Here is a 10,908-nt window from a genome sequence, read left to right as displayed (position 1 = left end):
CTGAATGAATGCATTAATACATACAATAACTTAAAAGAGTTTTATTCAATGTTCTAGGAGGAATAGAGTAAAAAAAAGTAATAACTTATCAAATGGTTCATGTTCAACACAACAAGATTCGTTGAATTCACAGCGTCCAAGTGTCATTACAATCATCACCATTCAGTTTACATCTACGGATCACAACGATAACAGAATTATATCTGGTGTATATATACCACATGTTCAAGCATTATCATAAATGGGGGAAAATACTATGATGTTTTTAACAAAAAAGCTGATAATATGAACACTGATCATTCAGGACTGCAACTTTCTACATGGTTTGGGGTTCATATTCGGCCAAAATCTAATTTAAGCCGACTTTAAGGAGTAATTGATGATTTTACTATAGTAACAGCCCATTTCATAGGCAGACTGATCCTCTCCAGACTTCATCACACAGAACAAAACCTCAGGTGTAACACAAGCTACCAGATCAACTGGAGGCTGTGCTGGATTGGTGGAAATTGCATTGAATGTTTGCAGAATATATATTTATATATATGAATATACACTGTGTTGTGTGTAACAGAGCTGCTCACTCCAAGCATCACTTACACAATTACTGTCCTCATTAACTCACGTCTACACTGGCTCACACATGGTTTTGTTAGTTATTGACATAAATGCTTTTTTTTTTTTTTGGTAACACTTTACAATAAGGTTTCATTTGTTCACTACATTAGTTAAAATTAATTAAGAGTGAACAATACTTCTACAGCATTTATAAATATAAATGAATGTTAATTTAAACATTTACTAGCACATTATTAAAATCAAAAGTTGTATTTGTTAGCATTAGTCAATGCACTGTGAACATGAACAAACAATGGACAAATTATGAACTATTAACAAAGATTAATAAATACTGTACAAATGTTTTGTTCATTGTTAGTTTGTTATTTAACTAATAAAACCGTATTGTAAAGTGTTACCATTGTTTTTACATATTCAAATAAATATGTATATATATATATATATATATATTTTAGAAGAACTGCTTATTCCAGATATAAACAAATTGTTTGATATTTTATGATTATCATCATTTGACAATATAGTGTCTGTTTCAAATTTGCCCAGTGGGACTTTTTTGTTTACAAACACTTTAAGTGAATTTTGCGTAAGTATTACATAAAATAAGTATTCATTTAAATTCATCTATGTTTTGTACATCTTATTTGCTACCATTATATATATATATATATATATATATATATATATATACATACATGCCCACCCTGCTCTATAGATATCAGTATTAGCATTGACTATTAAAAACAAAAGCAGTCGAGCACAATTGCATAACCCTGTTAATCTGAACAATGTTCACACATATTTGCATTCTGAAAGCTCATGCAGAAACATTAACCAGTGCTCAACTAAACAGCATGACGTATAAACACCACCAAAGCCTTCAGAAGCTGCAGTGTGTGATCACCAGAAGGAATTGATAACGTAATCAATAATTCATAAGGGCTGAATAGACACACCCATAATCTGCCATTGGTTGGCTAAACACACAGTCCCGCCCCAAACTCACTCGATTGGCTGAGCCAATGTTGCTGATGCTCAAATGTTTTGAGAGCTCCAGAACCACAGTGTTCCTACTTTTCAGTGATTTTTAAGTTGTCTTCACATATTACGCCTGGAAAGTATATAATTACGCCAAAAAAATAAATTCAGCTTTAAAGCCAGTCCATTTTTGTATAACATGATTAAACAATCCTGCCTTCACATTAACATCAGCAAAAAGTGTCAGGAGTAAGTGTAAATCACTTCCATACTTTTTTTTTGTTTAAAAGAAAAAGTTACGAATGTGAATATTTACCTCATTTACATGCGACACACATAATCTCATAACTCCACATTCAAAGTATTATAAGGCACCCTGTGATACTGACATTTTGTAAAATATTATACATTTCCTGCTAAATCGCCTCTCAGAAGCTGGTTTCATTCATATGAGGTTTAGGACTGGTGGAAGAAGGAGAGGCGGGGCTTTCTGGCGCAGGTGCGTTCTCATTGGACGGGCTCTCGCTGGTGGGAGAGGTCAGAGGTCGTCTGGGAGACGTGGGCGTTTGAGACCTCACAGGACTGAGGGGTGAAGGAGAAGCGTTCGGTGCTGCAGGAGCCGCTCTTCTCATGGATGGTGCTGATGCGGATGTCATTGATGATGATGATGATGATGGTGGTGGTGGTGGTGTTGATAAACATGGCGCTGGCAGGGCTGAGAACGATGATGGTATTCGGAGTCCGAGTCGAGCCTCGTGCTCGCTACACACCGCTAAGCTCCGCCTCCCCGGGTCCAGGCCGCCCGTGTCCGAGCACTTGGCTCGTTCCTGACAGCGCTCCACGAAGCTGCCTCTCCGAATGGCCCCGAGGCCGTCCCGGTCCCGGCCCGGATGAGGGCTGTTGCTGGCGCTGCTGGCCAGAGAGGACTGGCTGAGGCCGAGGTGGGCCGGCAGCTCTCGGGGTTTACTGAAGGGAACCAGAGGGACCTGACGAGGAAGACTGCCGGAAAGAGGAATCGGGCCCCGGAAGCCCCCGCCAGCTCGAGTGCTTTCACTTAACTGAGACTGGAGACTGTGCGGAAACACATGAGGGACAAATAAGCAGATAGTGCCACGCACAGGACATGGAGAGAACACAAGTCCAATACTAGAACTGTAAAACTGTTCAAACTGACATTTCACAGGGTTTCTGCTGGCATCTTCAAATTAAATTCAATGCTTTTTAATGCCATTTTTTTAAATGTTAATGCCATACATGATCCATGACTAACCACACATATTATACATTTCATTTGTGCTGTCAATCAATTATTTTTTTTTCTGCCATTAATCGTAAATAAAAACACATTTTTGTAGGTTTATATCTAGTTTATATATTTTATAATGCAATCATTTCACAGTTAATATCCAAATTAATGTAGAAAACGAAGACAGTACATTTAAAATAGCAGTTTAATGGCATCTTCACGTTCATTTAAGACTTTATTTAACTCAAGACTGCTCTTATGTTATGAGGATACTCGACAAAACGGACATTTTGGCACAATTGTGTGTGTTACTGTTCGTTTAAGCGCGAAAGGACTGTATTCTGTGCGTCTTTCTTTGCGTTGTGTATGTGTGTGTCACATAGACAGGACATTCATAGGCAGCGCAATCGTTTGTCTTATCGGTCTAGTTTTATTCCTCCGCGTGTTTATCACACTAATATCTTGCGACAGCAAATGAAAATGATTAATTCTGAAGGCTATATTCAAATAAATTGATAAAAAAAAATTCTTCGAAACTTTATCTACATTTTTAATGCCTGTAGGATTTAAATGTAATGCTTTTTAAAGCTATTTAAGGCCTTCATTTTCGCTAAATCCATTTAATGCTTTTTAATGCCCTGCGGAAACCCTGTTTCAGTGGTGGGACTGTTTATCGAGTCAGTAATTACAATTAGAGGGTTTCTGCAGGTTTTATGAAGGTAAATATAAGACTTTTTAAGACCAAGTAAAGAAAACGTAAGGCAACACAATTACATCAACATGTTCTCTGTCTGAGAAACACACTGAGCTGTAGTTACAACACTTCAGAGTTTGAAAATACAACTTCCAAAAGATGCATTACTTGTTCACTCATTTTACAGAGAAGTAGCTTGAATCACTCTGTTCCCAAACAATAGAATATGGAAATAACTTTTATTTCTCTGATCACTCAGCAGAAAAATATTTTCCATACCTCCAGTATGTTTTCCAGTGCAAATTTCTAAAGATTCTTAAATCAATATACATTTACTGGGGATACAAAAAGACTTAAAATATGAAGTCTTGATTTCTGCTAAATTATTCAAAATGAAACACGTTTATGATTAAAACAAGACCAAATATCTGCCAATAGGCTCAGAAAAATTCTTACTTCAAAGGGACTTTTTTTATAACTCATTTATAAAATACCAGTATGTAAAATACTGATACATAAAACAAAAATCCTTTAAATTTAAAAAGAGCTTTAGTTAACCCGGGTAAGTGTGTTGTTTGAGGGTGTAGAGGCAGAAGAAAGGAAGGTGTGTGTGTGTACCTGCACATAGAGTTGCGAGAGGAGTGTGTGAGAGAGGCCGCAGGACTCATGTCAGGTGTTCGGGTCAGAGCCAGATCACACTGATCCAGAAGCTCCAGAAGCTCCTCTTCAGTGGGACCGCCCAGAGCTTGAACACACACACACACAAACATATGATTACAGCACACACACACTGCATTTCATATTCATTAATGCTCCCATGGTCACCTTTGATATCCACTTTCCCTGCGATCTCCATTGCCGTTGTGAGGTCCCACATCTGGATGCTGCCGTTGCTGTGTCCGCTGAAGAGATAGCGGCGCGGCCTGGAGCCGATGCGACTCGATCCCTCACACTCATGAACCACGAACGCTGTGATGGACGTCCCGTCGACTGAGCGCACCTCACACACCCTTCAAAAGAGAGATCACGGTTAGCCCCTCCCACAGGTGTTGCTCAATATGTTAACCATGGACGTTTTCTAACTAGAGACGCACCGATTGATCGGCTGGTGATCACGCTCAATTAAAGTGAAAGCACACTTTTGATGGACAAAATAAATATGGGCGCGTGTGTGTGTGTGATCTCTGAATAAACCCCCTTCAGGTGTGTGTGTGTGTGTGTGTGTGTGTGATCTCTGAATAAACCCCCTTCAGGTGTGTGTGTGTGTGTGTGTGTGTGTGTGTGTGTGTGTGTGTGTGTGTGTGTGTATGTGTGTGTGTGTGTGATCTCTGAATAAACCCCTTTAGGTGTGTGTGTGTGTGTGTGTGTGTGTGTGTGTGTGTGTGTGTGTGTGTGTGTGTGTGTGTGTGTGTGTGTGTGTGTGTGTGCGTGTGTGTGTGCGTGTGTGATCTCAGAATAAACCCCCTTCAGGTGTGTGTGATCTCAGAATAAACCCCCTTCAAGTGTGTGTGATCTCATAATAAACCCCCTTCAGGTGTGTGTGTGTGTGTGTGTGTGTGTGATCTCTGAATAAACCCCTTTAGGTGTGTGAGTGTGTTTGTGTGATCTCAGAATCAACCCCCTTCAGGTGTGTGTGTGTGTGTGTGTGATCTCAGAATAAACCCCCTTCAGGTGTGTGTGTGTGTGTGTGATCTCTGAATAAACCCCTTTAGGTGTGTGAGTGTGTGTGTGTGTGTGTGTGTGTGTGTGTGTGTGTGTGTGTGTGATCTCAGAATAAACCCCATTTAGGTGTGTGAGTGTGTGTGAGTGTGTGTGTGTGTGTGTGTGTGTGTGATCTCAGAATAAACCCCCTTCAGGTGTGTGTGTGTATGTGTGTGTGATCTCAGAATAAACCCCCTTCAGCTGTGTGTGTGTGTGTGAGTGTGATCTCAGAATAAACCTCCTTTCAGGTGTGTGTGTGTGTGTGATCTCTGAATAAACCCCCTTTAGGTGTGTGAGTGTGTGTGTGTGTGATCTCAGAATAAACCCCCTTCAGGTGTGTGTGTGTGTGTGTGTGTGTGATCTCAGAATAGACCCCCTTTAGGGGTGTGTGTGTGTGTGTGTGATCTCAGAATAGACCCCCTTTAGGGGTGTGTGTGTGTGTGTGTGTGTGTGATCTCAGAATAAACCCCCTTTAGGTGTGTGTGTGTGTGTGTTAGTGTGTGTGTGTTAGTGTGTGTGTGTGTGATCTCAGAATAAACCCCCTTTAGGTGTGTGAGTGTGTGGGAATGTGTGTGCGTGTGTTAGTGTGTGTGTGTTAGTGTGTGTGTGTGTGTGTGTGTGTGATCTCAGAATAAACCCCCTTCAGCTGTGTGTGTGTGTGTGTGTGTGTGATCTCAGAATAAACCCCCTTCAGGTGTGTGTGTGTGTGTGTGTGTGTGTGTGTGTGTGTGTGTGTGTGTGTGTGTGTGTGTGTGTGTGTGTGTGTGTGTGATCTCTGAATAAACCCCATTTAGGTGTGTGAGTGTGTGTGAGTGTGTGTGTGTGTGTGTGTGTGTGTGTGATCTCAGAATAAACCCCCTTCAGGTGTGTGTGTGTATGTGTGTGTGATCTCAGAATAAACCCCCTTCAGCTGTGTGTGTGTGTGTGAGTGTGATCTCAGAATAAACCTCCTTTCAGGTGTGTGTGTGTGTGTGATCTCTGAATAAACCCCCTTTAGGTGTGTGAGTGTGTGTGTGTGTGATCTCAGAATAAACCCCCTTCAGGTGTGTGTGTGTGTGTGTGTGTGATCTCAGAATAGACCCCCTTTAGGGGTGTGTGTGTGTGTGTGTGATCTCAGAATAGACCCCCTTTAGGGGTGTGTGTGTGTGTGTGTGTGATCTCAGAATAAACCCCCTTTAGGTGTGTGTGTGTGTGTGTTAGTGTGTGTGTGTGTTAGTGTGTGTGTGTGTGATCTCAGAATAAACCCCCTTTAGGTGTGTGAGTGTGTGGGAATGTGTGTGCGTGTGTTAGTGTGTGTGTGTTAGTGTGTGTGTGTGTGTGATCTCAGAATAAACCCCCTTCAGGTGTGTGTGTGTGTGTGTGTGATCTCAGAATAAACCCCCTTCATTGTTTTCACACAAAAAGTGCCCAAAATGCACAGAATTTGCATGTCTGGTGTGTTTTAACAAGAACTGGAGTAGGCTGTGTCAGAAAATATTTTTTTTAGTTGGATATTGGATGTGAACAGAAGGAAATGGTTCTTCCATAACACTGCACTTCAGATCTGTGTGAATTTCCCACACCAGGAGTAATTTATATAGTTATATTTTATAGCGATTACTGTTCAAAAAGTCTTCTATGCAAAATGTTCTACTAAAGAAAAGAGAGAAAATAAATATTTGTGTGCATTGTAAAATGGTTAGAAAAAATGTAATCGGAATCGGCAGGTCAAACTCAATGAAAAATCGGAATTGGCCTATAAAATTGTACTTGGTGCATCTCTATTTCTAACCATTACATTTACGCAGTTAGAAGCTTTACTGTTGGAAATATAGTTGGTGTAACATGTAGACAACAGTTTAATGGCGGTTATATCAAACTGACCTCTTCCCATTGGAGGAGAGCCTTACGTAGAGTTTATCAGTGTCAGGAACCACACGCTGGATAAACACCTGCTGCTCGTCACGCTCCCCGTACGGCCCTGCAGAAACAAGCGGCAGCAACACATCTGACCCATGGACCAGCACAATAAAGAAAGAAATATCAACATTTTGTCTTTGAAAGTGTCTTCTGCTCACCAAGACTGCATTTATTTAATCAAAAATAGAGAAATCAGTAATAGTGGGAATTTGTTTTATATTATTTATATAAATATATTGTAAAATTTAATTTATTCCTGTGATCAAAGCTGAATTTTCAGCATCATTACTCCAGTCTTCAGTGTCACATGACCCTTCAGAAATCATGTGATGATTTGCAGCTCAAGAAACATGTCTGATTATTATAAATGTTGAAAACAGTTGCTGCTTCATATTTGTATAATATGTGATGCACTATACAATTTAAAAGTTTGATATAAGATTTTTTGTATAGGAAATGAACACTTTTATTCAGCAGGGACACATTAAATAGATCAAAAGTAACAGTAAAGATTTTATTATTACAAAGGATTTTGTGTTATTAAATAAATGCTGTTAATGCAACTTTCTATTCTATATAAAAAAAATGCAGTTTCCACAAAAATATTAAGCAGCAAATATGGTTTGCAACATTGATAATATTAAGAACAATTATTAATAATTGAGTACTGATCACAATTGATCACCGAGCAGCAAATCATCATATTAGACTGATTTCTGAAGGATCATGTGACACTGAAGACTGGAGTAATGATGCTGAAAATTCAGCTTTGATCACAGGAATACATTACATTTCAAATATAAAACAATTGTTCTAAATTATAATATAAATAATAAAATAAATCCAGCCTTGATGAGCAAAAGAAACTTCTACTGAAAAATCTGAGTTATTCCACACTTTTAGTCCTAAAGGAATGAGGCTGTTTGCATCATATGGTCATTTTTGAGAATGATCATTTCATCTTACCGATTTCAGTGCCAGCAGCGCAGCCTCCGTGACCGTCGATATCGTCCAATGAGAGGATCTTAAAGGAGGTGAGAGGAGTGGAGCCAGGCTGGGTGGAGATCATGCCTCGGAAACGCGTCACCGTCCAGGTACGGACGTGATTGTTGTCTGCACACACTGTGACAGAGGAAGACTGTGTCTTTTACTAGTGATTTTACACCTTTTAAGTCCACTGTATTCTACATATGTGACCATGGAGCACAAAACCAGACACTAGCGTCAATTATTTGAAATTGAGATTTATAAATCGTCTGAAAGCTGAATAATTAAGCTTTCCATTAGGACAATATTTGGCCAAAATACAGCTATTTGGAAATCTAAAATCTGAGGGTGCAAAAAAAAAAAAAAAAAAACATTGAGAAAATTGCCTTTTATTGTCCTTTTACAGTACAGGTGAAACTCGAAAAATTTGAATATATCGTGCAAAAGTTATAATTTTGATGATTATGGCTTACAGCTTATGAAAACCCCAAATTCAAAATCTCAGAAAATTAGAATATTACATGAAATCAATAAAAAAAAGGATTTTAAATACAGAAATGTCAGCCCTCTGAAAAGCATAATTATGCATATGTATATAGTTATATATACTAAATATATTAGTTAAACCTTTTAATTTGAATTACTGAAATACATGAACCGATGCACTATATTCTAATTCTTCGAGTTTCACCTGTATGTTCACGATTTTCCAGCATCCACTCACAAAAATCATTTTTTAATATATTTATGGTAGTAAATTTACGAAATATCTTCACGGAACATGATCTTTACTCAATATCCTAATGATTTTTGGCATAAAAGAAAAATCGATCATATTGACCCATGGAATGCATTTTTAGCTATTGCCACAAATATACCCATGTGACTCGTGACTGGTTTTGTGGTCCAGCGTCACACACAAACGAGCTCGAGTGCGTATGAGACGTGTCCTCCTCACCAGAGATGAGGTGTTTCTCAGACAGCATGATCTTGGTAACAGGACTGCGGTGAACAGAGAAGGTCTGGAAGAGTTGTGGACCGGATCCCACCGTCTCGGGATGCTGAACTATGACCCGCACTGAGCCCGAACTGGTGCCGTACGCGATCTCGATCCAGTTCCCACTGTCACCTGAACAAACACGAGACCAAACATTCAGCACATATCAAAACATGTGTGCTTAATCGTACTGAATGTGCACTTATGTTTCAAATCTTAAAAGTATACATAAAAAAAAACTCTACTTTGCAGATAATATAAAATTAATGAAAAAGTACACTTAACTACAATGATAAAGATAGTTTACAAATCGTTCTAAATATAAAAGAATAGCAGAGTCCACAACACAACTATAACGATTAATGCCACAGAGAAACAACATTATTGGAATCAGATAATTAATTATCTTTCAGAATAATTTTTTTCCCAGATAAAAACATTGACAACCAATCAGAATCCATCTTGTTTAAAGAGCTTTTAAAGCACAGACGGCAAAACTGCAGCACACGCTTATAATATCATGAATGATAATGTGCGCTAATGTGGACGCTAATATAGATATCAACTTGGTGTGAACGGGCCTTTAAAGCTCCAGTAGGTAACTTTTGTAAACAAATATTTGTTAAAACTGTCATTATGTCCTGACAGTAGAATAAGACAGATAATCTGTGAAAAAATCAAGCTCCTCTGGCTCCTCCCTGTGGTCCTATTGCCATTTGCAGAAATACACCGCTCCCGGTGGGAGGGAGGAGCTGTGGGGGAGGAGCTGTGGGGGAGGAGCTGTGGAGGGAGGAGCTGTGGGGGAGGAGCTGTGGAGGGAGGAGCTGTGGAGGGAGGAGCTGTGGAGGGAGGAGCTGTGGGGGAGGAGCTGTGGAGGGAGGAGCTGTGGGGGAGGAGCTGTGGAGGGAGGAGCTGTGGAGGGAGGAGCTGTGGGGGAGGAGCTGTGGAGGGAGGAGCTGTGGGGGAGGAGCTGTGGAGGGAGGAGCTGTGGAGGGAGGAGCTGTGGGGGAGGAGCTGTGGAGGGAGGAGCTGTGGAGGGAGGAGCTGTGGAGGGAGGAGCTGTGGGGGAGGAGCTGTGGAGGGAGGAGCTGTGGAGGGAGGAGCTGTGGAGGGAGGAGCTGTGGGGGAGGAGCTGTGGAGGGAGGAGCTGTGGGGGAGGAGCTGTGGAGGGAGGAGCTGTGGAGGGAGGAGCTGTGGAGGGAGGAGCTGTGGGGGAGGAGCTGTGGAGGGAGGAGCTGTGGAGGGAGGAGCTGTGGAGGGAGGAGCTGTGGGGGAGGAGCTGTGGAGGGAGGAGCTGTGGAGGGAGGAGCTGTGGAGGGAGGAGCTGTGGAGGGAGGAGCTGTGGAGGAGGAGCTGTGGAGGAGGAGCTGTGGGGGAGGAGCTGTGGGGGAGGAGCTGTGGGGGAGGAGCTGTGGACGGAGGAGCTGTGGGGGAGGAGCTGTGGAGGGAGGAGCTTTTGAGGGAGGAGCTGTGGAGGGAGGAGCTGTGGAGGGAGGAGCTGTGGGGGAGGAGCTGTGGAGGGAGGAGCTGTGGAGGGAGGAGCTGTGGGGGAGGAGCTGTGGACGGAGGATCTGTGGAGGGAGGAGCTGTGGAGGGAGGAGCTGTGGGGGGAGGAGCTGTGGGGGGAGGAGCTGTGGGGGGAGGAGCTGTGGGGGAGGAGCTGTGGGGGAGGAGCTTTTGAGGGAGGAGCTGTGGAGGGAGGAGCTGTGGGGGAGGAGCTGTGGATAGAGGAGCTGTGGATGGAGGAGCTGTGGGGGAGGAGCTGTGGAGGGAGGAGCTGTGGGGGAGGAGCTGTGGGGGAGGAGCTGTGCGGGGAGGAGCTAAGGG

The 10,908-nt window shown here is 41.9% G+C and overlaps 1 protein-coding gene across 1 annotated transcript in view; it reads right to left on the bottom strand.

The window, feature by feature from the left end:
- Positions 1-26: 26 nt before the first annotated feature.
- shkbp1 (SH3KBP1 binding protein 1) overlaps positions 27-10,908 on the bottom strand; it is a 19,911-nt gene continuing 9,029 nt past the window's right edge. Inside the window, exons 13-18 of the mRNA XM_077235547.1 lie at positions 9,043-9,213; positions 8,064-8,219; positions 7,062-7,158; positions 4,323-4,507; positions 4,116-4,242; positions 27-2,628 (exon numbers count right to left, since the gene is read on the bottom strand). Of these exons, the coding sequence (XP_077091662.1) occupies positions 1,986-2,628; positions 4,116-4,242; positions 4,323-4,507; positions 7,062-7,158; positions 8,064-8,219; positions 9,043-9,213 (1,379 nt within the window). The 3' untranslated portion in view covers positions 27-1,985. The remainder of the gene's footprint in view (positions 2,629-4,115; positions 4,243-4,322; positions 4,508-7,061; positions 7,159-8,063; positions 8,220-9,042; positions 9,214-10,908) is intronic.

Source organism: Siphateles boraxobius, unplaced genomic scaffold, assembly GCF_051911475.1.
Source record: "Siphateles boraxobius isolate OS27281-9 unplaced genomic scaffold, OSU_SipBor_1 198, whole genome shotgun sequence".
Classification (NCBI taxonomy): domain Eukaryota; kingdom Metazoa; phylum Chordata; class Actinopteri; order Cypriniformes; family Leuciscidae; genus Siphateles; species Siphateles boraxobius.
Note: the sequence above shows the minus strand (reverse complement) of the source record. Positions and strands in the feature narration are given on the sequence as shown.